The sequence below is a fragment of the Nothobranchius furzeri genome, chromosome 7 (genome assembly GCF_043380555.1).
Source record: "Nothobranchius furzeri strain GRZ-AD chromosome 7, NfurGRZ-RIMD1, whole genome shotgun sequence".
Lineage (NCBI taxonomy): Eukaryota > Metazoa > Chordata > Actinopteri > Cyprinodontiformes > Nothobranchiidae > Nothobranchius > Nothobranchius furzeri.
The window spans coordinates 74,348,078-74,375,651 of NC_091747.1; the positions used below are offsets into that span (position 1 = coordinate 74,348,078).

General features: G+C 43.7%; 1 protein-coding gene across 1 annotated transcript in view; it reads left to right on the top strand.

The window, feature by feature from the left end:
- LOC107382243 (sphingosine kinase 1) overlaps positions 1–27,574 on the top strand; it is a 53,426-nt gene that overhangs the window by 11,025 nt on the left and 14,827 nt on the right. Inside the window, exon 2 of the mRNA XM_015954305.3 lies at positions 11,326–11,478. Within this exon, the coding sequence (XP_015809791.3) occupies positions 11,326–11,478 (153 nt within the window). The remainder of the gene's footprint in view (positions 1–11,325; positions 11,479–27,574) is intronic.

Sequence of the window (27,574 nt, forward strand, 5' to 3'; positions counted from 1 at the left end):
CGTGTGTTTGAAGCTGATAAGTGCTTTATCTGGTGGAGGACGCTCCAGAAATAAATTACTCATCGTCACAGCTTCTTTTGAACCCTGTGATAAACCAGCGCCTTTCATTGTGACACTTGTTGATGCTTGGTAAAACCAGCTGAGCAGATGCATATGTGATGTTAGAGGCATTTATGTGTTGAGTCAGGCAGCAGCTCTCCCTGATGACTTCTCATCAGACATGCTTCATGATAGATCCTGATGTGTTGTTCAGAGCTGCTTGTCCTCTCTGGAGCTCTGGGGCTTCATGCTGTTTTTACTTACACAACTGACCAAAGGACGTGACATTGTTTCTCACTTGGTGTCCCAATAAGAAGCTGGTTTTCTCTACTTGTAAAGCTCTCATTCACTGAGAACTCACAATGCTGTTAGCCAATCAGAGACTAGATGTTTGCATTTCACAAATATTAATAAGACTCATAATCCTGTCTTGCCCATTCATCTGACAAACATCTCCTTCCTGATACGGTTGCGCCAGAGCTTTTTTTCCTCAGAAAATGACTCAAGGCCACAGCAGATTCATTGCAATAACAAGATAATGAGAACTTAAATTAAACTTGCGCAGCATGTAGAAAAGCATCTAAAGCCATTGAGCTGAATCCGAACAGGATTTTCTCAGAGATGGGAAAATTAATCTTAAACTGTAAATAAAATAATGAGTAGAGAAAAAAACTGCTAAAGTCTAAAGGAAACCGCTGAAAGACCTTAAAGTCACACTGTTTAAAATTTTGGCTAAAAGATTAGCAAATGAAGAATGGGTGGAGGGTTTCCCGCAGTATTGTGTTTTTAAAATACAGAATTGAGTTTAATTTACTTCAAAAAGCTATTTAAGGTAAACATCCACAGCCTGGATGAGCTGGGTTGTCCTGCCACCTTCCATCTTATCCAACATTAAGGCTATACATAAACATGATGACCATACCTCCACAGACAATGGTCACATCCATTCTCCTTTCACATTCATCACTTTATTGCAAAGCTTGAAATTCAGCACGGATTGCTGCTGCAGCCCCAGAGCAGGAGCATTTTAATTCAAGCCCCGCTGTGGTTAACTTCCTTTCTTCCTTAATTTAGACCTACAGAAGACTAACCACCACCTCCTCCTCCTCCCATTCAGCCTTCCACACCCTTTGTGGTTCTTGTTAAGCAAATCTTGGCCCATGTGCTTGAGCAGCTTCTCTGATTCACAGAGTATCAGGAATTAGTGCCTCACTGCATCCAAAATGCTACTGCAGTTGGATTCAGTCAGAAAAGATAAGAGCAGCAAGAAAAACTAACAAACCTGACTTTATACAGCCGACAAACAGGCTTTAATATGTCCTGATGTCTCAAAAATCAGCATCAATAAAGTTTGTCAAGCTTTTGTCAGCTATACGGTACACATGAGTACAAATACACACTCAGTGGCCACTTTATTAGGTACAACTGGGTACACCTTTCAGAGCAGCCTTATTTCTTGGTATCAGACAGTGCGTTTCCATGCAGCCAGTAACCCTTTTAAAACCCGAATATTCACAATAACCCGGTTCCGCAGGTCCTTGTAAACTCCGCCAAAAACCCGGATATGCTCATAACCGGGTTTTTAAAAACCCGGTTACTACACCTGGGGTAACCCTTTTCTAACCCGAATGTCTGGTCGTGTAAACACATATCGGGATGTCCCCATCAAAGCGTGTGTTCTGCGCATGCTCTGTTCGCAAGGAATCTTGGTCTCTTGAGTAGCGAGACGTCTTGTATGCGCCAGAACACCGGAAGTAAACAACAAGTTGGGAGCAAAATGGCGAGTCGCAGCACAGCACCACACTTTGAGTGACGAGGAAACTAAAGCACAAACAAACGTGGTCGCTATCTCTTCCGAACTGGGAAACGTTGTTGTTTTCACGGACACCGGAACAAGAAGAACCGGAAATGACGCATATTGCGTCTGGACGTAGTCCATACGTCCTGACGCTACCCCAACGTCTGCATTTAAATCGGATTATGCAAGTTAGAGGTAACTCTTTCTATTTATGCTTGTAAACGGGTTATTCTGATCAACTCAGAAACCCGAATACTGACCTTAACCCGATCATAACCCAGATATTGGCTGCATGTAAACGTACTCATAGATCCATCATGGTGTTGGAAACATCCTGGTTCTGGTCCATATTGACTAGGGATGTCCCAATACAACTTTTTTCACCTCACTGATACGATACCAATATTGCAGTCTTCGGTATTGACTGATATCAATCCGATATGGTGTCAGCACAAAGCATAAATACTTTTACCTATTTCACTGTGTGGAATGTATAAAAGGCTCGATCAAGTGATATTACTCAATCAGAAAACAAAAGCCAGCAACATATACATATAAAAAACTGACCAATAATCTTTTGTTGCATTAATGTGAAGGGAAAAAAAACACAATATTGTTCACTGACCAGCCGCTACAAGTTGAGTGTCTAAAGTTTAAAGTTCACACACTGCAAAAATCCTCATGCAGTGTTTTGTGATCCTGCTTCAAATGCACGATGAGGTTGGACGTGTTAATCTTTTCCGGTTCTGTTCCACCACGGGAAACTTGTGCATGACAAGTGTTGCACTGAGCCAAACTGTCTTTTTAGGCGTTTAACGAAAAATACAGCCACATGGCCGACATTGTTCCTTGCTACTTTGCTAGCACACGCTGTTCTGATCACGTCGACTTTGCATGCTGGATCTGGGCACTGCTGGATATAATCGCTGGAATGGAATTTAAAGCGGAACGTCCCGCTAATATCGGGGATTTTTGATGCAATCCAATGTAATCCGATACATTGTTTTTGGGCCGATAACAATATTGGAACGGGACATCTCTAATATTAGCATGACGAGTGCTTTTATGGTGTCTTCCTATCTGGCCAAGCCCGGTCCAGTCTTGGTAGCGTTGGCCAGCCCCCGCGTGGCCAGGTTTTGTTCACACAACCTTCTCAGGAATGTTGGTGAGCACGTGGCCAAGCAACAGATGTGCAGAGAAGTCTGTAGCCTCGTTTAGAAGATACATCATGCGGGCAAATAATATTGCCGCCATGGTGTGTCTTATGAACGCACCGAGCTCTGGGAGCTTCTCTCCGTTAGCGCTGGAGGTCAAATCATCAGAGAGTGCACAGGAACCATGGAGGACAGATGCATTTAGGAGCAGCTTGTCCAGAAAACTTAATGAGCACTGCTTCAATCGCAATAAAAAGCAAGTTATGTCTAAGAGAAATGAAAGTCAGCTTGGCAGTGCAGAGACCGCCCCCATGACCACTTATGAATGACCGTAGGCTCCCTGAATTTCTCCAGCCTCATGGACTCCTTCAGCTTTACCCAGCATGTTTCTGGCCCCACACACACCAGGGGGCACACTCTAGACCTCGTTTTTACCCTGAGTCTAAATTCTGACAGTGTTTGTCCTGAGGACGTTTATATTTCAGATCACCATTGCATTTTCTTTAACTTGTCAGTTTCTGCGTCCCCACCTCCTGCTCGCCGTATGGTTAGTTCTCGTTTTCTTAATGAGAGCACAGCTAGAAATTTTTCTGCTGCTTTTGATCCACCCTGTTCTTCTGATAACGACCCAGATTCCTTAACTTCTCAGTTTAACGAGCACTGCCTCTCCATTCTGGACAATATCTGTCCTGTCAGACCCAGATCAGTTCCTGCTGTGAACCCTACTCCCTGGTTTAATGACAGCCTTTGCAGCCTGAAGCGCCAATGCAGAAAAATTGAACGTTTGTGGAAGAAAACCCATCTCCATGTCCATCTGCTGCACCTAAAGGATCTTCTGACATCCTTTAATTCTGCAGTCAGAGACGCCAGGGTTTCCTTTTTCTCCAACCTGGTGTCCCAGACCTCTGCATGCCCCCTCGACATCTTACCCTCATCTTTGTTTAAAAGTGCTTTTCAGTACATCGGTCCCAGCGTGATCTCTAAAATTAATGCTTCTCTGGTTTCTGGTCACATCCCTCCTTACTTTAAGAACGCTGTAATCCACCCGCTTCTTAAAAAACCGAGTCTCAACCCCTCTCTCCATAGCAGCTTCAGACCCATCTCTAGGGATGGGTACCGAATTCGGTACTTTTTAAGGTACCGACCGAATTCCATAGTACCGACCGAGCACCGATTCACGTCATTTCAAACGGTGCCTCGTTTCGGTACCCGTCCTTCATAACGAGAACTTGCCAAGACAGCTGCGCATGCGCAAGAGCGTTATGTCGTCGCTTGCTGTGAACCAGTTGTAAACAGAGCAGCATGGTAGAAAGAACGCACGCTAAAGCTTGGGTCCACTTCACTAAATGTGATGGGTAACTGGATGATGAAACCAGCAACAACTATCTAAGTGAGACATCCTCATCTTAATCTGCTCCGGTAGGTAAATATAATTAGCTTGATATGTTAGCTTCCGTTTCGCTAATGGTGCGTTCGCTTTCTCCTCGGAACTCCGAATCTCCGACTAGAACAACATGAACGCGCTCTAAAGTTTGGCTTCACTTTACTAAATTTGACGGATGAAGACGAAACCAGTGACGATCTAAGTGTGAGGCATCATCGTTTTAATCTGCTCCAGCAGCTAAATAAACTGTTTAAGATATCGTTAGCTTGATATGTTAGCTTCCATTGCTACCATTGTTTTCAGCTAATGGTGCGTTCGCTTTGTCCTCGGAAATTCTAACTTCCTAGTAGGAAAAATCAAATGAAAAAGGACGGCAAAAGGAATGAAGATACACAGTAAATTTAGTTCACAGTAAAGATGTTTGCTTCAGTTTAATTATCAGCTTATAAAACTACAAGGACGATGTTAAAATACAAACAGTTGTATCTTATTTATTGTGATATTTATCAAATATTGTTATATATTGAGAAAAATATATATTTAATTATAAAAGAGAATTAAAATAATAAACACTCAAAAGTATCGAAAATTGGTACCGTTAAGTACCGGTATCGATTCCTAGGTACCGGTAATTAGTACCGGATCGATTCAAATGTCAAAGGTACCCATCCCTACCCATCTCTAAACTTCCGTTCATCTCCAAGATCTTGGAAAAGGTTGTGGCTAAACAACTCACAGCTGCTCTTGATGAACATAACATCTATGATAGCTTCCAGTCAGGTTTTCGTAGAGCTCATTCTACTGAAACAGCTCTTCTTAGGGTCTCTAATGACCTTCTGACTCACAGTGATGCAGGGGACTGTTCTGTTCTGGTCCTGCTGGAGTTGTTCTCCTCTTATCTCTCTTGAGTGCTCCTTTTCTGTGGCCGTCTCCAAGTTTAGGTCTTCCACCACCTCCCTTACCCATGGTGTCCCACAAGGTTCTGTGCTGGGGCCTCTGCTCTTCCTCCTATCTGCTTCCTCTTCAGCACATCCTGAGCTCCTTCAAAGGAATCTCCTACCATCTTTATGCAGATGACATCCAACTGTACATGTCCTTTAAGCCCCATGAGATGTCTAAGCTGCAGATGTTACATGTTATATTTAAGTTCCTTTAAGCTTACCTGACTGCACAAAGGAGTGTTCCCATGTCTGGGCAGTAAGCTCACCAGTAGCCATAGTGTTTTTGTAGTCTTTTCAAAATAACAACACAAAGGCAAAAATACTGGATTATGTCAAAAATGTTTTAGAAGGGCTGTGTTGAAAACTGCACCTCTGTCGAGGAATGCACTTAAGTCGTTAGAAATATTCTTGACTCATTATCACACCCTAGTGCTGGGGGCAAAAACGGAAAAGCTTTACACAAATAAACAGGAAAGAGTGCATTTTTAAGCAGAACCCTAACTTCTGCCAGACACACATTTTTAGGTTTCAGGCTCAACCTAAAACACCCTCTATACACACAGATAACTATTACAGGGAACATGTCTGGAAAATGTGTTTTTTTCCAGCTTTTGGGTTTTCCCTTTCATGCAGGCTGTTATTTCCTCAGTAGTTATTTTACCGTTAAGATCTGGGACAGTTCCCATGCTGCTGGCGTTAAGGAGCAGATGAGACGTCTGTAATCACAGATCAAGTAAACATAGTTGAGATGCGGAGCGGAGCCTTGTTGGGAGTTTTCCATCTCTGCAGCTGTTAGTGAGGATGGTGGCGCTTGCATTACCACTCTGGTTTCACCCAACTGCTCAGTTTATGCTGTTCTTCATCAGTGTTGATCTTCTAAAAACATCCATTTACAAATGCCACATGCGCTATCTGTTGTCATGGCAACAGTTCCACCTAAATACAATGTTGATTCAATGAAACTGTTCTTTAGGGTTCTTAATGAGAAAAGTGTCATGCTTTGGTTCAGTCAGTGCCATAATGGTGATGATGATGAGGATGATGGTGAGAAGGAGGGGACCCAGATCAGACAGAGATGAGTCCCCTGTTAGTGCCCACTGGAATATTTTCAGAAGGGGAGGGGTGACAAACAGGAAGTGGCACCAAAGTGTAGCTGGCGAGAGTTGTTGGAGACTTTGTTGTGAATCACACACACACACACACACACACACACACACACACACACACACACACACACACACACACAATATGAAGGTCAGAACGTTCTCTTCCAGCTGATTCATGAAGCCGTGTTTATCTGTTTGCATCAGAGGTTCTTTGTCTTCTTTTAGGGTTTGACTTGATGCATCATGTGAACCAGGTCACCTCCCTGCTGTGCACATTTGGAAACGTCCCACTGAGGCTAAAAGCTTTACATTAAAACAACCCACCAAAGTAAGGGTTTGTTGTTGTCGGCATGGAGGTTGGTTTCTATACCGGAACATAACACTCTAACAACTGTATGTGGTTAATTTGCTGCCTGAAACCAGCCAAGTTTTATTAAAATGTTTAAATTCTGTACGTTTTTAACTCATCACTGATCCGGGCTTTCTCAGTCCTAGCACCGTCTCTCTGGAACCAGTTGCCACCCTCAATTAGGCTGTCCCCATCTCTGCCAGCCTTTAAGAGTCGCCTAAAAACACCTTCTCCGCTTGGCGTTTCCTGAACATGTTTGATTCGGCCCTCTTTTACGTTGAATTTCTTTCACAGTTTTCATTGGTTCACTCTATCCCTTGTTTTACCCATCTGTCCTGTACAAGAACGTTTCACCTTTTTTTGTAATTTGTATTGCTTTTATTTCAGAATTGCTTTAATTTTTGATTTGTACTTCTACTGTACCATGTTCAGCGCCTTGGGCTTCCTGACAGGGTTGCGGAAGGCGCTTTATAAATAAAGCTTTGATTGATTGATTGATTGATCCAGATGATGTTAGCCTGCTAGCATTTAGCTCGCTCTGCTACAGCTGTACCGTCAGGCTTTGATCCTCATGATGAATAATGGTACTGATCTTCTCATAGTGCATGAATCGGGATGTTTCTATTCGCTGTCATCGAGTTTTTTTGTTTTATGTTATTGTTTCACCACTCGGCAGAGGAAACAATGGTTCTGATGTTTTTGGGGTCTAAAAAGTCAGATATTTGGAGACGTGTTAGTTTTTCTTACAAAAACTGTGATCAACTGTTGCATTTAGTTATTTTTTATAGATCTAAATATTTGTTTTTATGAAGATGTTTTAATGATGTGTATTTATTTATTTATTTGTACAAATAATTCTTAAATTCAAATGTTAGAACTTTGTAGAAAGCCCCAACTACAGCAACTGAAAAAAATAGAACGTAGTTTGTGTTAAATACAAAAACACATAAATTAGAATAACTAGGGCTGCGCGATATATCAACATCAATATTGGAATCGGCTGATGTTAATCATGTTTTAACAAATTGTTACGGACTGATGCAAACTAAAACTGGGCTGATATCTTTTACATGTTATTTATGTTTGTGTGTCTGTCTCAGAGGGGGAGGGGGGTTATAATGTGTAATTATTTAGTAATGTGACAGTGATGGTACTCATTCCAGAAGCATTTATATAGATATAGATCTCTCTCTCTCTCTTATATATATATATGTGTGTGTGTGTGTGTGTGTGTGTGTGTGTGTGTGTGTGTGTGTGTGTGTGTGTTAATATACACACCTGTACATAGATGATCAGTTATTGGCCATAACAATGATAATAATATCTGTATCGGTCCAAAATGTCGTATCGACGCATCCCCAAGAACAACGTGTCCACTTACTCTTTCCCTACTTTTGTAACGTGGCTTATTTGACACAGAATCAGAACCAGACTCAGTTTTGTCCAGCAGGAGAAGCTCTGGCTGGAGCAGAAATCGGCTGACATGGTAGCTCTGACTCATGGTTGTTTCGAGGAATTAAAGCTACGTTTCCACAAGGATGTGATGTCCACAGGCTTAAACGACGCTGCACACCTGAACACCTCACATACCTGTCATCAAAAGTGAGACCTGTTTGGCTGCATTCTCACCATTTTAGGTGATTTACGGTAATTCAATTCAATTCAAAAATACTTTATTAATCCCAGAGGGAAATTGATTAACATAGAGGCTGCGCCGCTCCTCCTGTGAAGTTGATCTCAGGTCAGCTCAGCTCCCTCTGACAGGAATTAATGGATGAGAAGGTGCCTTTACGTGGGAACATTCCTCTCACCTGTTTCTCTGCATTGTTGGTGGATGTCTGTGCTCATTAATGGGTTTGACTGGTTTCACGCCAGAGCTCGTGCTCTTTGGGTCTGACTCATTCATCATCCATCTGACGGTGGGAGGGTTAAGTGGAAATTCTACAAAAGGCCAAGGAATCCCTCTACAGGGTTATTCCTACGGCACACGTGTGTGTGTGTGTGTGTGTGTGTGTGTGTGTGTGTGTGTGTGTGTGTGTGTGTGTGTGTGTGTGTGTGTGTGTGTGTGTGTGTGTGTGTGTGTGTGTTTGTTAAAATCTATAATTCTCATTTACGTGTGTTTTAAGGGATACAAAAATGATTCAATCAGGGGACAAACATTTATTTTACTGTCTTTATGAGGATTTCCACAGCAAATCGTCTTAATCTTCCGTCTCATTCCTGCCTGAGTCACCTGTTTCACGTTATTTTTTCATTTTTTTCATTTCACTTGAGTCTCACCCATGATCTGGAATGAGGAGTTAATATTTTACATTTGTGTCTTTGCTGAACTCAAACGATCAGATGCAGTTTCTGTAGTTATTAGTCCCTGAGAGACCTTCCTCTTCAGTGGGTTTAAATTAGACTTTAAAAATCCTGATAGTCCTACCAATTAGCATCAATGCTGCAGCTGAAAACACGGCTACTGGATTTGTATGCTGGGTGGAATCAGATTTCATGTACGGATTCATAGATATTTGATTTTATTTAATTTTTCTTGTCTTCTTTGTTGTCTTGAGTAAAATTTTTGATTAAATCAGGCTGAAGTTGAACTAAATGAAGTTGAATCAGAAACACATTCAAGCACTCTAAATATTATCTGAAACGGGTTTGGGATGAAGGGCTTTCCTGATATGCTGGTGCAGAGCGCACAAGCGCCAACCACCAGTCTGCTCACATTATGGCTGTAATGTGCAGATCATCCAGAGCCTACAGTCTGTTCTGTGCAGTCAGAACGTTGGATAAGGGTTTTTTAGCTGAGGACATTCATTACCGTGTCCTATCAGTCCCCCAGGTACAGGTCGGACACTCAGGACTCGCTGTGCTGTATCTGTAGCGTCTTGTCTGTCCCTCTCTCCTCCACTGGTCCCTAATTAGTGTGTGGATCTCCAGATGCTTCAGTGCATGCTGGTTTATGATGTTCCTCACCTCAGAAATATTCACTTAATTTGTGTAGGTGTGAAATATTATACTTTTTTTTTACTTTTGTCCTTATGTCACCCTGTCATGACAGTCTAGCTGTTAAAAAACAAATATGGTTGAAAGATTGGTGATAATTGGCGTCAGCTAAAACACAAAAGGAATCGGTTTTAAATTCGAACACTAATAGATGATTACATAAAAATATAAACACCAGCTAAGTGTCATTTTATGACTTAATCTCAGACACCTGGCCCCGAAAGATTTAAAGCCATACTTTGCAGCTTTTTTTATATTTTAAATCATTTTCTTGAGCCAGTATGTGTTAAAATTACCCTTTACAGCAGGGATGTTCACTCCTGGGCCCGGAGGGCCTGTATCCAGCACGTTTTACTTTCAAGTCTGCAGGTGATTAACAGGCTTCTGCAGAGCCTCATCTGCTGCATAGGTGATTCAACCACTGAATCAAGTGCGTTGGAGCAGAGAAACTACTAAAACGTGCTGGATACCAGCCCTCCAGGCCCGGAGTTGAATACAGGGTTAATGAAATGTCACTCAGGCCCCGGTGCACTCTGTGGTCAGTATATGGCTTTTGCTACTCCAGAGTACCGGTCTGTTGGACATAGGGGGAAAAAAAAAGAGTTTACATACCGGGTGCTGCAGGCTGCTTCCAGCACGTTTCCTGCATGCTTTAGATCACGGACACAGCTGATTTTGTAATTTATTGATGAACCACTCCTGTAGACACTAAGGAATGCTGTGGAAATGTTTCAGCTGTTAGATTAAAGGTATTAAAAAGATGAAAGCAAAGCAAGGAGACAACTTTTATTTTCGGTTTTACCACATCCTCACCGGACACTAGGGGGTGCTTTAAGCAAGTAAAACTGCTTATTATCCCATTGAATCATTGAAACTGCATGAAAAAATAAAAAAGTGGCGTTGATATCTGACTTTTTAAAGTCCAGTTACTGATATAAGCCATAGGTGGACTAAGTCAACTAGGGTGTTAGTTGGGAGGAATCTGGTGATACGTATCACCATACAGGAGAGGAGGTACAATAAATTTTGATTCTAAAAGCCAGATTTTTTCCATTTTTATGACTGAATTCAAGCCTAACGCTTCCAAGACACATTCAGGGTTATAGCTAAATCTTGTTGTCGTGTCAGAATGAAGGCGGTAAAACCTGCTGCCACCTAGCAATTGGAATTTGAATTGCACCTCACAAAAGTAAAACGGTAAATCTTGTAAATTCTCGATTTACAAATTGATACATTACTTTTAAATATTGATTCAGCATCATAACATGAAATTATCACGATGTTTCAGTCTATCAATATTTTATACTCTCTAAAGTCAACCGTACCAGGACCTTTTGGAGGAGCTGATCTTGATTTGGTTTTAATGACCAGTCAGCAGACTGAGCACGTTTTGGTTCACTCGGTTTTCTCAGTTTGAAAAGAAACAGAACAACAACAATTTGGTACAATTCAACAAACTTGTGAACCAATTCAGGCCAAAGAGAACCAACTATAAGCATGAAAACCTTTTGTGTGCTCTAGATCAGTTAGTTATGTTCACTCTTTTTCTATTTTCAGGTATGTTGCTGAGAAGCTGGTCCCATCCGGACCGGACAATGATGCTGCTGGTAAACCCCCAGAGCGGGAAAGGACAGGCGCTAACCTTTTATTACAACCACGTCCAGCGAATGCTCAACGAAGCTGGTATCGCACACACTCTAATTATCACAGGTGAGCTTCTTACTACCTTACATGCTACCAGCGTTAGTAATCCATCCATTTATCCATTTTCGGCCACTTATCCGGGGTCGGGTCGCGGGGCAGTAGCCTAAGAAGGGAGGCCCAGACTTCCCTCTCTCCAGCCACTTGAGCCAGCTCCTCCAGGGGAATCCTAAGACGTTCCCTGGCCAGCCGAGAGACATAGTCCCTTTAGCGTGTCCTGGGTCTTCCTTTAGGTCTTCTCCCTGGTTGGACGTGCCCAGAAAACCTCACCAGGGAGGTGTCCAGGAGCAATCTCCGACCAGATGCCCGAGCCACCTCAACTGGCCCCTCTCGATGTGGAGGAGCAAAGGGTCTACTCCGAGCCCCTCCCAGATTACTGAGCTTGTCACCTCATCTCTAACGGAGAACCCAGCCACCCTTGCGGAAAAAATTCATTTGGGCCATCATGTTCTTTCGGTCACTACCCAAAGCTCTTGACCATAGGTGAGGATCAAAATGTAGATTGACCGATGAATCAAGAACTTTGCCCTCTGGCTCAGCTCTCTCTTCACCATGATAGATTGGTACAAAGGACGAAGCATCACTCTGCCTGTCTGAACTCATGAACAAGACTCCAAGATACTTAAACTCATCCACTTGGGGCAGGACCACCTTTTTGACCCGGATAAGGCATTCTGCCCTTTTCCGACTCAAGAACATGGTCTAGGATTTAGAGAAGCTGATTCTCATTCAGCTGCTTCACACTTGGCTGCGAACCGCTCCAGTGAGAGCCAAAGATCACATTCTGATGAAGCCAACAGGACCACATCATCTGCAAAAATCAGAGGCTCAATCCTTAGGCCACCGAAACGGATCCCCTCAAAACCTTGGCTGCACTTAGAAATCCTGTCCATAAATGTTATGAACAGAATCAGTGATAAAGTGCAGCCTAGGTGGAGTCCAACTCTCAACAGAAACAAGACGTATTTACTGCTGGAAATGCGGACCAAGCTGTTACACCGGTCATACATAGGGACCTAACAGCCCCTATCAGAGGGCCTGGTACCTCCATACTCCCATTGTACCTCCAACCCCCACCGGAAGGAGCACTCTCCAGTGTCCCTCCAAGGACTCCAAAAAGAGTGGGTAGTCGTTTGCATAAGCACAGACAACAGTCAGGACCCGTCCCCCTGCATGTAGGCGGAGGGAGGCTACCCTCTCTTTCACCAGGGCAAACCTCAACATACAGGCACTACGATGGGGGGCAACTAGTATACCCACCCCTGCTCCTTGCCTCTCAGTAGGGGCAACTCCAGAGAGTGTCCCGCCCCTCTCAAGGAAACTGGTTCTGGAGCCAGAGCCATGTGAGGTGAGTCTGACTATGTCTAGTTGGAATCTCACACACCAACTCAGGCTCCTTCCACCCAGATAAGTGGCATTCCTCATTCAGAGAGCCAGCTTCTTTAGACAAGGATCAGACCACTAATGGACCATTCCCATCTGTACCGGGCCGGGTAGCGTAGGTTGTTTACATATCTTGGTGGCCTGGTATTTTTCCGGGCCAACCAAGGCTCATTCTCAGCCCTCTTCTCGAGGGGGTCTGCTTCAGGCCGACCAGGGCCAACACACCCACTGCTGACAGCAAATTCACACCTTCCATTAGAGCAAGCCTCTGATTGGTGGGTAGAATCAGTCCACATGGGCTTAATGCAAGGATGTGTGGAATCAACCGGGCCAGGCTGGGGCCGACTGGGGTTACCCGGCCCGGGCCGACCCGGTACAGATGGGAATGTCCCATAAGGCCCCCGCCTTTGGCCTTTGTTCATTCATCCACCCATCACACAATGCACCCGACCCTTTTGGCCCGTCCGACAAGTGATGAGTCCATGGGAAGGCGTTTCCTCTTCGGGCTGTGCCCGGCTGTGCTCCATTGAAGAAATCCCCGCCACTAGGCACTCTGCGACGTAGCCCACCTCCCGTCCTGGCTCCAGAGGGGGGCCCTGATGACTTGCGTCCAGGAAAGCGAACACTGTTTCCATTTGTATTATTCATCATAAGGGGTCTGTGGGCTGTACTTCGTCTGAATCCTCACCAGTGGTGGGAATAACGCTGTTTAAAATAACGGCGTTCTTTTTTTGGGTAACGAAATAATCTAATTAATTACTTTTCTCACTGTTGCAACGCCGTTACCGTTACTGGGGATGGAAGGTTGTGCGTTACTATGTGCTTGTCGAACGTTGAGCAACAGTGTGAGGCTTTCTGACCGCCACACTTCAGCTACAGCCAGGGAGAGAGAGAGGTGTCGGTAACGCACTTACAAACACGATGATGATTGGCCGGGTGGGCGGAGACCCTCACTGTCTCAGTCACTGCCTGCTGTAGACACAACAGAGCAGTGATGGGAATAACGCTGTTTAAAATAACCGCGTTACTAAAAAATATATTTTTTCATTAACGAGCAATCTAGTTAATTACCGTCTTCTTTTATCAAAACGTCGTTTCTGTTACTGATGAGAAAAAGCGTGCGTTAAGCAGCGCGGTGTGTTGAAGCTGTCATCAGCTGATCAGGAGCTAAAGAGGCAGATGTTTTCATCCAAACCCATCACGACCCGCGAAGAACGAGGAAGACGTGATGAATAGTCTACGCCAGGGGTGTCAAACTCATTTTAGCTCAGGGGCCACATTGAGGGAAATCTAGTCCCAAGTGGGCCGGACCGGTAAATTAAAAAAAAACTTCAGATTGTTTTCTTTGTTTTAATACAATCAATATAAAACAAGGCTGGAGCCCGAGGACAGTGTAGTACAAGTACAACACCTGAAGTGTACTTGAAAATTTGAAAAAAAAAAAAAAATAAATCTACAAATAAAAAAATCTACAAATAAAAAAAACATTGCTTAGTGATTCAAAGAGCTTACAGATCACATGGCAAGATCAGTTTCATGCAGCACTTAAAGTATATTTGACTCATTTTACTTTACATCTTTTAGCTTTCACCAGCACATCAACATCAGAAGTCACATCCTGAGTGGCGGCCAACTTCAGGATGTGATTCAAGTTATTGTGAGCATTGAGCGCAGCTTTGTTTTATTTATAGTCATTACAGAGAAAACTTGCTCACAAAGATACGTTTATTTTCACTCTACATCGTAAAGTATGAAAATAAAGTTTACACAACCATCTCGCGGGCCGGATCTAACCCGCTTGCGGGCCGGATGCGGCCCGCGGGCCGCATATTTAACACCCCTGGTCTACGCCCTTCTTAGCGGGACGTCCCGAAGGTCTGCTCACCTGTTCACCGCTCAGACGTCCTGATCTTCTACCTTCATAGATCATCCAGCTGTAACCGGTTTCTGATCATGTCTTTAGTCCCGCTGTAACACTGATGCATCAGTCTCAGTTGAACTACCTGTGTGTGTTTACCACCCAGCTTCAGCTCTTCTGTGTTTGGGTCTGACCCAAGTTAGTAAATGTAAGTCCTCCATCGGGCTTGTGCCTCTTCTAGTGTCATTTTAAAGGATTTTATTTATTTATTTAACCATTACTAGATTACCAGCAACAGAAATGCTGCCAAAAACACACAGTTATGTCAAGCTGGAAAAATTAGAATACTATACAAATTTACATTTATTTCTGTAATTTAACTACACTGAGAGACCATTTAAAGGCTCAGGAACCTTTACGGGTGTTTCTATTTGCAATTTTAAATTTTAGCTGATTGGGGTCTTGTTAAATATCACACAGTGATATTTTAATAGTCTAGATAAGTGTAATGATCCTGTTAGTAGTTCCTCCTGTTAAGTGCTTATTTATTTAAATTATTCAGGTTTATAAAAAACATTTGGACGTACATTTTATTATGTTCCAGTCATTAGTCATTTATATTTCACTATTGTAGTCATTTAAGTAAGTTTAATTAAGAGGGGAACCCATTTGTCTTGCATTCTTTAATGAAAAAAAGTAACAAAGTAGTTATTTTTCTTGGTAATTAGTTACAAGTTAGTTATAATCTCGTAACTCTGTAAGTAACTGGGTTACTTTTTTGACAAAGTAATTAGTAACTATAACTAATTACTTTTAAAAGTAACTTTCCCAACACTGATCCTCACCTAGGACCATGGGTGACCCTACCAGAGGCATAAAGCCTCAGACAACTTAGCTCCTAGTATCACTGGGACACTCAAACCCCTCCATCATGGTAAGGTGCCAGCTCAAAGAGGGGGCAGTTCAGTAAATGATCCTAAAGTGTAATTTGTGTGCGGTTTGTTCATCCATCCACTAGGGGTTGTATGAACTAGTCGACTTCACTGCTCTGTAGTGACTTTTTGTGCCTGTCATCGACTAGTCGCTGTCACGTGATAATGACCGACAAGATGCAGTCCTCGGAAAAGACAGCAGGTGACGAGCCCCTGCGCGTCGGGAGGCGACGCGCTGTGCCAGAGCGTCGGTACTGACACCCGCCGTAAAACGGACAATTAAACAAATTGTGACCTTTACCCTCTTGCAATTTAACCTTCCCCTCACCCCCATCCTAATCTTAACCAGCTTGTGCATGCAAAGCTCTGATCATTGACGCATTCCAGACATCTGCGTCCTGAGCACGGACGGCCACAGTAACGTTATCAAATCTGGTGTCGCCACCTCAAAAACAAATTTAACATGCGATCGTTCATGTCGGCTCATTTCCTTTTATGTTTTCTGTCTTTTATTTGTGCCTGATGCGTTTCGCTGCTGTGGAGCAAGGCGCATCACCTGTTTTGTCCTCCGGTGACGCACCTCACCAGTGCGGCCGGCGCGCAGCGTGCACTCCGCTGTTTTTGCAGTCAGTGGATCTTTTAGAACTGCAGTTCAAAGGTAACTCATAAGGTGAATATATATGAACCCAGGTAGCAGTTTTTCTTTAGGATTGAGAGGAGATGCAGGTAGATAATAAACAGACAGGACAGAAAAATAGTCAAATAAAAACAAGTTTGTTTTTGTACCTGCTGGTTGCAACAAACAGACACCATTGAAGGAAATCAGAAGTGAGGAACAGAAAATGAAATAATTATTTTAATGTTTAGAGCAGCAGGAACTCTGAGAGGCTGCAGGCGCATCAGTGAGTTTGCGGCCGCTGCACGGGGGAGGGGGGAGAGGGCTGAAGCAGAAACTACCGTTGTTAAAAGAAATGTGTTTGACTTAGAAAATGTGGGCGCAATTTTAATTGTCAAAAACTCCAGCGAACCAACAGGACCCCCCCCCCCCCCCCCCCCCTCCGTGCGCCGCTTCAGGTGTATGACATCATCAACGACTAGTCAAAGTCGACTCGATTTTCATTACTTGACTGTCGGCTTTTAAAAAAATTAAGTCTTGCAGCCCCTACCATCCACCGATAGATGTGTTTTTATTCTTTAACATCTGTAAAGTAGGCAAAGTGACAGAATGAGGTCACAAACATGTCAGACGGTTAAAACTTCTCACTATGATGTTTAGAGATGGATCAGACTTCTCTCTCGTTGTTACTATCAGCTCCATTCTCCTCATAGGCTGTGATGGTCCTAACTGTCTCTGAGTTGAAAATGCTAAATTCTCTTTATATTTTTTTTTCTTCTGTTTTTAGTCAAAATTATTCTAATTAGATTTTGACTGATTACATAAGAGTTTTTCCTCTGGTAGCTCTAGCTTCAGCCCACAGCTCTCAGAGATGCTAATTTCACATTTTAAAATAATAAGTTTACATTTTATGACAATAAATTTAGATTTTCAGAGGATGATCTCAGATTTTAAGCAGGTAATTACTTCAGGCAGAGTTCAGTGTTAGCTGTTTTGAAGAACGAAGTGATTAGTTTCAGTTTAAAAGGCTAAACATGTAATTCTGCTGATGACAGATTTGTTCTGGTGCAGTTTAGTCAGCGTCCTGCAGGGAACATCTTTCTGCTCCATGTTAGTCAGAGCCAGTTGGCAGAGATTAACCAAAAAGGATTAATTTCAGAAGATTTCAATTACGGCTGGATCAGTGGTCATTCTGTTCTCTTGCTATTGATATAATATTGTGTTCTTCACTGTATGTTATCAGGGTTATGTTTGTTATTGCAAAACTGAATTATTGTGATTTTTCTTCCCATCGTTATTCTAAAACTCAGCATCAGTCCGTGCAAACTTGCGAGAAAACAAGAACCAGTTAAAGGAGATTAGTGCGATTACATGTGTGTGTTCAGCAAATGTGTCTTTACACATTACGCATCTGCCTGTGTGTGCACACACTGTTATGTAACAGAACTGCCTGCATATGGGTCAGAGGCATTTGATCAGGATAATGATGTAGGAAGCACAACAGCGAGAAGAGGATTTCATCTGGAGGAGCGATGGGTTAGGGTTAGGTGGTTTGGGTATTTGGTCAGAATGTTTCCTGGACGCCTCCTGGGTGAGGACTTTCAGATATGTCCAACTGAAGAGGCCCACCCAGGACACACTGAAGGGACTTTATCTACAGGATGGCCTGGGAACTCCTTAGGTAGAGCAGGTTGTTCAGTAATTGGAAGGTTGCAGGTTCGACTCCGGCTCCCTCCAGACAATTCTGTTGTTGTGTCCTTGGGCAAGACAGCTAACCTTCCTTGCCTGCTGGTGGTGGTCGGAGGGACCGGTGGCGCCTGTGCTCGGCAGTGTCGCCGCTAGGGCGGCTGTGGCTACAATGTAGCTCCTCATCACCAGCCTGTGAATGGGTGAATGACTGATTGTGTTGCGCCTTGGGCAGGGGCGCCTCCAGAAAATTTCGATGGGGTGGCCAGATGGTGCCAAAGAAACTTTTGGGGTGGCACACCAAATTGGTCCTTGTGGTAGCGCTGGGAGAATTTAGCCTGTGGCGATGTACTTCATTGCGCCTTTATTCATATTTATTAAAATAACAATAGGTATCCTAAACATTTAACTTTAATTTTACAAACACAAACATTTCATAAATATACATTTCAGTTATTTAAAATCTTTTCCATAGTTTAATTTAAAAACATTTTTTAGGTTAATTCACCTGCTGCTGTGTTAAAAAAAATCTATGGAGACAAAAACTTTTTTTAAATGGTGAGCAGCAGAAACGTGTATTTTCTTTATTCTGCTTATTTCTTTACACATTAGTTGCAATATTTTTATTTTGTTTTACATTTATGTCTTGAGTAAACAAGAGCAATATATGGTTTGACTGAACATTAATATGATTTTTTAACACTGGCTTTTCCTGGGGGGACAGCAATTTTCTGGGGGTGACCATGGCCACCCCTTGGTGGTGCCCTTTGGCTTTGGGGGGTTGTAGAAAGGTGCTATACAGGCTGTTTACCATAGGGAGCAGCTATCTGATATTTTAGTTATCAAGTATGATGTTGAATAATCTCTGATTAATAATCTGCATTCCTCTCCACTGTCACAACCAAGTATTCTTTTGTACACGTGCATGCGCCAGGCACGTCTAAAGGTTGGTTTATGCTTGACGCGTCCGCGAGGTCCGCATGGCTCCGCGTGGTGAAATTGCGTCATTTTAACAACCACGCCCCTCCACCGCGCCTCCGCACGGCACAAAATTTCCGCAACGCGCACCTAGGAATTTCTAACCACGCGGACGGTCGGACACAGAAAAACATGGCGGACCGGCAGGAACTAGTATGGCAGAAGTTCGTAAATACAGACATTTGTATGATTCAGCTCTCAGAGATCACCGTGATCAACATTTTGTTAATAATTCTTGGAGAGAAATAGCTCGCACTGTCGGAAAAGACGAGGACGCTGTTAAAAATGCTGAAATGCCATGTTGTAAACAGTCATTTTTACTTCTACTATGGTGTAGTGTTGGATGCATGCCGTAGAGCTCCATGCTGCCCCCTACAGTTTGGGAGAATATTGGCTCACCACAGAGACGAGCTGCACGAACCATAAACGAAGCGCGTTCCATCCGCGAGCCGCATCACCAAGCGGAAAGTGAATGCGTCAAGCATAAACCAAGCTTAAGAGTCAGTCCAGTTATAATTTACTAATGGATTTAATTTCAGAACATGCATATAAAAGCCTGTCATCACCACTCCCCTATATCTGGGGATAGAATCTCAGGCCGGAGTGTGGAGATGAATGAAAATGAACTGGAGCTCGACTTGGTCCTTTCCTAATCCAGATTATGTGTCCTTGTGGACATATTCTTTTGGCACCGAATCAGTTTTCAGGCAGATGTGTTCTTCATCCTCGCTGAGATGTTGTGGGAAATCCAACAGCTCATTTATGGGACCGTGTGGACTGGTAAAGTAGAGCTGGGAGCGTGCGCATTGGCAGCTCTACATTTGACATGTTTTTCAGGATAGGGATGGGTACCGAATTCGGTACTTTTTAAGGTACCGACCGAATCCCATAGTACCGACCGAGCACCGATTCACGTCATTTCAAACGGTGCCTCGTTTCGGTAACCGTCCTTCATAACGAGAACTTGCTAACGAGAACTTGCCTAGACAGCTGCGCATGCACAAGAGCGTTATGTCGTCGCTCACTGCGAGCCAGTTGTAAACAGAGCAGCATGGTAGAAAGAACGCACGCTAAAGCTTGGGTCCACTTCACTAAATGTGACGGGTAACTGGGTGATGATGAAACCAGCGTCATCGATCTAAGTGAGACATCCTCATCTTAATCTGCTCCGGTAGGTAAATAAAATTAGCTTGATATGTTAGCTTCCGTTTCGCTAATGGTGCGTTCGCTTTCTCCTCGGAACTCCAAATTCCCGACTAGAAGAACATGAACGCGCTCTAAAGTTTGGCTTCACTTTACTAAATGCGACAGGTTATTGGGTGAAGACGAAACCAGTGACAACGATTTAAGTGTGAGGCATCATCGTTTTAATCTGCTCCAGCAGCTAAATAAACTGTTTAAGATAACGTTAGCTTGATATGTTAGCTTCCATTGCCACCGTTATTATCAGCTAATGGTGCATTCGCTTTCTCCTCGGAAATTCTAACTTCCCAGTAGGAAAAATCAAATGAAAAAAGACGGCAAAAGGAATGAAGATACACAGTAAATTTAGTTCACAGTAAAGATGTTTGCTTCAGTTTAATTATCCGCTTATAAAACTACAAGGACGATGTTAAAATACAAACAGTTGAATGTTATTTATCGTGATATTTATCAAATATTGTTATATATTGAGAAAAATATATATTTAATTACAAAAGAGAATTAAAATAATAAACACTCAAAAGTATCGAAAATTGGTACCGTTAAGTACCGGTATCGATTCCTAGGTACCGGGAATTACCGGTATCGATTCAAATGTCAAAGGTACCCATCCCTAATTCAGATTCCAGCTTTTGTTGAGTTCACGAAGACTGATTGTGTCTGCAAGGATGCAGGTTTAACCCGAAACCCGTCACTCGTTTGTACAGAGTTGCTGATGCTTCACTGATGAAGGGAACTACTTCAGTTATACTGAATCGTCTTTGTTTCTCTTCTGTTTGATCTTTCTCTGATCTTCTCCCTGTTATTTTCCCTCTTTCCCATGTAAAACCATCAGCATGTTGGCAGTACTAATGATCTCTGATCGCTGAGCTGTAAGCGCTCACGTGGCTCAAACTGAACATCTAACAAGTTTCCCTCCAGGAGTTTTTGTAATGGAGTTTGAATCATTCAGTGAGTCGTTTCAGCCCTGCAGCCCATCATCAGCCAAGATAAAGATCTTCTGATTCCGGTCATGCCAAGCAGCCTTTTTGTTACACTAACATGGAGCTGGAGCTTATATGTGAGAACCTGAAGTTTGTATTCATGCATCAATGTTTTCTGTGCAACTATAAATCTAGTATTATAAGAGTTTAGGCTTGCTTTTGTCTTTTGCCTTTCTGAAACGCTCTGGTTTAACATTTTCTTTGCTCATTAAACAGGGTATCCACGGCTCCTTAAAGAGTCTTAAAGTTTTAAATTAGCTTTTCCAAATTTAAGGCCTTAACAATCCTTAAAAATGACAAATAATCCTTAAATACAGTTTCCAAAGGTCTTAAATTACCAAAGACCCCATAAACAAGATTCTTTTATTTTTATAAGTTAGTGTTCAGCATTTTTTGTGTGTGATATTTGCATAAGTGGAACCATACACATTCAGTTGGTTGTGAAAGGGGGCTATTCTTAGATGAGCACATTAGCTGGTTAAGCTAGTGGGAGCTTGCGCCATGGGGAAGTGCAAGTTTAATGGTAACTGGATGGCTAATCCCACGTTCGCAACGTGGTTAGCACCGGTTCCAGGCAATAGCTGGAAGTTATAACTTAAATTTAATTTAAAAAATAGCTTAAATTTGGTCAAAGTAGTCTTAAAAAGGTCTTAAAAAGTCTTAAATTTGGCTCCCTTAAACCTGCAGATACCCTGTTAAAGACCCTAGAACAATAACATGACCTAAATTTAGATTTGTGTTTTTGACAATGATTGGCCCCTGTGAGTTTTTCATGCAGGGTGAACATGAAAATAGTCTCCTACAACTATCTCCTGCGTTAGCTTCTGATAAAAAATAGACGGTGAAGCTCTAGGATTTGAAAAGTCTGAAAGATCTACGCCGCGCTGTCATCTTGACTCAAGACGGGGAGGCTGATGATGGTTTAGCGTCCAGGAAACCGCAGAAGCTAATCATTAGCATTAGCAACTCCACCTCCTGGCTTGTGTTATTTGTGGAGATAAAACATCAACATTGCAGAGTAAACATTCAGTGGTGGAGTCGTGTTGCTGTTAGCCAATCAGAGGAGAGATGTTTGAAAATCAGGAAATAAGACTGTGATCTAAAAAGACCTAACGAGGTCAAGTATGTAATACCAGCTTAGAATTCCCGATTGAGGAGTTTGATTCAGAAATGACTCAAATCAGACACAAATAGTAGGACCGGTCTAAAAGATGTGCAGAAGAAATTAATAGCAGTTTGAACGTTGATCAAATCATTAAAACTGGTGAATCAGGAACATTTGGACAAACAGGAGACTCGAGGAGGTGACTTAAAAATGGAGAAACAAAGGACCGTTCCACTGTGATGAGAGTGATTGTTGAGGGAGGGCAGGCGGGCTGATGCAGGGATGAGAAACAGATGAGTGAGTTGATCAACACCGTCCCAGTTAGAGGTCATTCAGCCCAGACACACCCATGTTAACAGCTCCAGTAAAATGTGCTCTATGTGTTTGGCACTGGAGCAGCAGCAGCACGTTGCTGTTCCCCATGTGTCTCTGGGGTCAGGATCATGCTGGAAGTCTCATGTATGTGGACAAAAGAGGACAGCGTCATTACTGGACTGTAGGCTGTGTGGGAGCTGCCCAGCGGTCGGAGGATGGGAGGGAGAGAGGGAGGGAGGGAGGGAGAGAGAGAGAGAGAGAGAGAGAGAGAGAGAGAGAGAGAGAGAGAGAGAGAGAGAGAGAGAGAGAGAGAGAGAGAGAGAGAGAGAGAGAGAGAGAGAGAGAGAGAGAGAGAGAGAGAGAGAGAGAGAGAGAGAGAGAGAGAGAGAGAGAGAGAGAGAGAGAGAGAGAGAGAGAGAGAGAGAGAGAGAGAGAGAGAGAGAGAGAGAGAGAGAGAGAGAGAGAGAGAGAGAGAGAGAGAGAGAGAGAGAGAGAGAGAGAGAGAGAGAGAGAGAGAGAGAGAGAGAGAGAGAGAGAGAGAGAGAGAGAGAGAGAGAGAGAGAGAGAGAGGCTTCCTAAGGCGTCTGTCAGACACAGTTAGCTAAAAGCTCTCCTCCTGCCCAGACTCGTGGGCCTGATACCGATTTAAAATATTTATCAGAAGACGTGTGTCCTCAGAAACAACAGGCTGTGCCGCTCTTTTGTCTGCCGCTCGTTCTCACTTCCAGAATGGGCTTAGCTTGTTTAACAGGGTTCCAGTCTTCTGTGTTTACAGCAGCATGTAGTGAAGTGTTGAAAATGATTCTTGTATGTGTGTAAGAAGAGTAGGAAACCAGAGGACAGTGCTCTCGGAAATGCCCTAGATCCCACCAAACTGCCAGGAAGTCATTAAAACATGTAACACCTCCTGCTAGAATTGGGCCTACGAATCCTCGCTGGAGCAGCACAGGAACGCTGCTGACAGCTCGACATCTTTTTGTAGACAACTTTTGAATAGTGTTGACTCAAAATGGGTCAGGGACAGGGATTCGGAGCTCGTACATCCTGTGTGAAAAACAAATACCTGGTCAGACATCGATGGAACAACAAGTAGTTTATAGGAAAGTAAACAAGAAGGGTCATTTTGAGTTCCTTTGTGTAGGAAGTGAGAACTTCTGCATCGATTATCTCGACTGATTCAACTACTGAAATAATCACAGAATAAAATGTCAGGTCTGAGCTGTCTTCAGTCACCATCACCGTGATGTAGAATCGTTCTGATTCATCACAGGAACCTCCTGACCTGGAAGGGGGAGCCGCTCTGCAGCAAAAACCGTTTGGTGGTCGTCCCGAGTTCCTGCCGTGTCATTGCTTATTTCTGTCCATCCCGACATGGCGAAGAGCTTGCACTGTTAAACATCCTTTGACTTGCTGACTGAAGGCGCACGCGCATAAAACGTTCTGTGGCTGTAACTCGTGTTTCACTTAGAAACCCTTCTGAGCTGTGACTAAAACAATAATCCCAGATGTGGCAGTGTGAGCGTCCTGTCACAGTGTTCTGATTGGTCATGCGCCCTGGCTACTTGGCCAAGTGGATGTCCCTTTGGCTGACTGGTTAGCACGCCTGACTCTCACCCGGGAGTCTGGGGATCGAATCCCGCCCGGGCCCTCGTTTCTCCACCTTGCCACAGAGTAGTGAACAGTGCTGCGTTTGTGATTTAGGACGTCACTCGTCCAAAATTGCAGCTTCCAGCCGTAATCACAACCTCCACGTTGAGCCGTTTCATGACTGTCACTCCGTCTAGAGACTTTTTGCAGAGGCCGACCACAAAAGAGCGCCCGTGTTTAAACTGCTGTGAGCAGATCCTGGTTCAGCCCAAGCTGAGCGCAGCATCGGAGCAGGAAGTGTCTGTCAGCGTCGTGCAGCTTTTGGCCCGGCCCGTTTGGGTCACGGCGGGTCTGTGGTGAGTCGTGTTTCTGTTCCTGTCAGGCCAGTGGAGTGAAAGTAGAGCTGTGTTGGTGGTGATGGTACACTTGCTGGTGACTGGCGTCCCTTCTGTTTTACAGTTTGGTGCGTTTGTGTGAGCGTATGGCATCACGAACAGGAGTCTAATGAAACGGTTTCGTATTTGATATAGCACCTTCTAGAGTCCTGGAAGGCCCCAAGGTGCTTCACAACACAATCATTAACCCATTCACACACACATTCACACGCTGGTGGGGATGAGCTACGATGTAGTCGCAGCTGCCCTGGGGCGCTGACAGAGGCGAGGCTGCCGAGCACTGGCGCCACCGGTGCCTCCGACCACCACCAGCCGGCAGCGTGGGTTAAGTTGCCCTCGAAGATTCCCAAACATGCAGTCTGATGCTCGGTAGCACCGTAGCAGGATCCTGTTATCCACGGTGTTTTCTGGATCAGTAGTGAAACTGTCACTAATATAGTCACCAGTACTGTAGTCTCTAGTCACTTGTATACTGGTCACTAAGCATCAGTATCCTAGTCTCTAGCATTCTGTTCACTAATCACCGGTATTCTGGTCACTAGTCACTGGTTACTAGTCACCAGTATTCTGGTCACTAGTCATCAGTATCCTAGTCTCTAGCATTCTGTTCACTAATCACCAGTATTCTGGTCACTAGTCACTGGTTACTAGTCACCAGTATTCTGGTCACTAGGCATCAGTATCCTAGTCTCTAGCATTCTGTTCACTAATCACCGGTATTCTGGTCACTAGTCACTGGTTACTAGTCACCAGTATTCTGGTCACTAGTCATCAGTATCCTAGTCTCTAGCATTCTGTTCACTAATCACCAGTATTCTGGTCACTAGTCACTGGTTACTAGTCACCAGTATTCTGGTCACTAGGCATCAGTATCCTAGTCTCTAGCATTCTGTTCACTAATCACCGGTATTCTGGTCACTAGTCACTGGTTACTAGTCACCAGTATTCTGGTCACTAGTCATCAGTATCCTAGTCTCTAGCATTCTGTTCACTAATCACCAGTATTCTGGTCACTAGTCACTGGTTACTAGTCACCAGTATTCTGGTCACTAGGCATCAGTATCCTAGTCTCTAGCATTCTGTTCACTAATCACCGGTATTCTGGTCACTAGTCACTGGTTACTAGTCACCAGTATTCTGGTCACTAGTCATCAGTATCCTAGTCTCTAGCATTCTGTTCACTAATCACCAGTATTCTGGTCACTAGTCACTGGTTACTAGTCACCAGTATTCTGGTCACTAGGCATCAGTATCCTAGTCTCTAGCATTCTGTTCACTAATCACCGGTATTCTGGTCACTAGTCACTGGTTACTAGTCACCAGTATTCTGGTCACTAGTCATCAGTATCCTAGTCTCTAGCATTCTGTTCACTAATCACCAGTATTCTGGTCACTAGTCACTGGTTACTAGTCACCAGTATTCTGGTCACTAGGCATCAGTATCCTAGTCTCTAGCATTCTGTTCACTAATCACCGGTATTCTGGTCACTAGTCACTGGTTACTAGTCACCAGTATTCTGGTCACTAGTCATCAGTATCCTAGTCTCTAGCATTCTGTTCACTAATCACCAGTATTCTGGTCACTAGTCACTGGTTACTAGTCACCAGTATTCTGGTCACTAGGCATCAGTATCCTAGTCTCTAGCATTCTGTTCACTAATCACCAGTATTCTGGTCACTAGTCACTGGTTACTAGTCACCAGTATTCTGGTCACTAGTCATCAGTATCCTAGTCTCGAGCATTCTGTTCACTAATCACCAGTATTCTGGTCACTAGTCACTGGTTACTAGTCACCAGTATTCTGGTCACTAGTCACTGGTTACTAGTCACCAGTATTCTGGTCACTAGTCACTGGTTACTAGTCACACACTCCTGTGGAGAAACATCACGTTTCCATAATTTTAAATGCAGTTTTTACAGCAAAAGATGGATTTCATAAATGTGACTACAAACAAATACACAGCAGGAAGATCAGCGCTGTTTCCGATATCAACAAGTGGGGCAAACTGGTTACACACACACACACACAGCAAGGGCACTGGGGTGGGGTTTGAAAAGCAGTGGGCGTGAGCAGAAGCGCTCGTTAAAAATTCTCGCCTGATGTGAACAGAGGAGGAGCAGACCGCGCACGAATTTCGTGAGCGACCCACTTCGCGGCGCTTCGCCGCTGGTGTGTTCCTGGTGTTATGCAGGACCATCTAAAGTCAGTCCCGTGTTTATCCTCAGCCTCCCCAAAGGATTTTTCTGCAGGTTAGGGCTCATTATTCTGTTGGAGGACCACCACACTTTCTGACTGTGGGGAGCATATTTTCACTCGAGATGCCTCCCTGGATCTTCCTCCATGAATTCCATGGCTGATGATACCAACATGACTTCTATATCTTATAGGTGTCTCTACATGTTTGACATCATGTTAAAGCAACCACACCATCCATACTGCTTCAGTACAACACTCCCACAATCCTTCACTGCATCACCATCCCTTGGTGCATTTACATGCAGCACCAGAAAACTTGTCACCGAACTATTGCCTTAGTTCCACTGAAGTCAGACTTCTAAAATGCAGTTAAACACGTTAGTCTGGCTAAAGTCAAACTGAACTGGACTAGTTCTAATCTAAATAATCCAGAAAATGTCCAAGTCGCTTCGTAATGAGGTGCATGCTAGTCACAGTCAGACAGAGGGACGCTGTTGGACAGTTAATCTGTCTTTATGTGTGCTGCTGGATATATTTGTGCCCACAGGAACTTCCCAGCAGCTGAGTAAGCTGTTCATACTGGTTCCTACTGGATCAACACACACTCCCTGTAGGATGTGTGTGACACCTTTAAGCAATTCAATCAGTTTTACAGGTACTGAGCTGCATTTGGCCAGTTTCTCCTTTGGTTTTGGCTCCACTTGAACTAGATTAGCTCATCAGTCTGGTCCCAGCTTATAGCTTATTTTAGAGATTTCTGATCGTTCCCAACGTTTCCACCCAAACCCACCTCAGAAGATGGTCGTCAACTGCCAGATGTATGCTGATGACACCGTCACTTATGTGTCCACAAAAACACCTGGCCT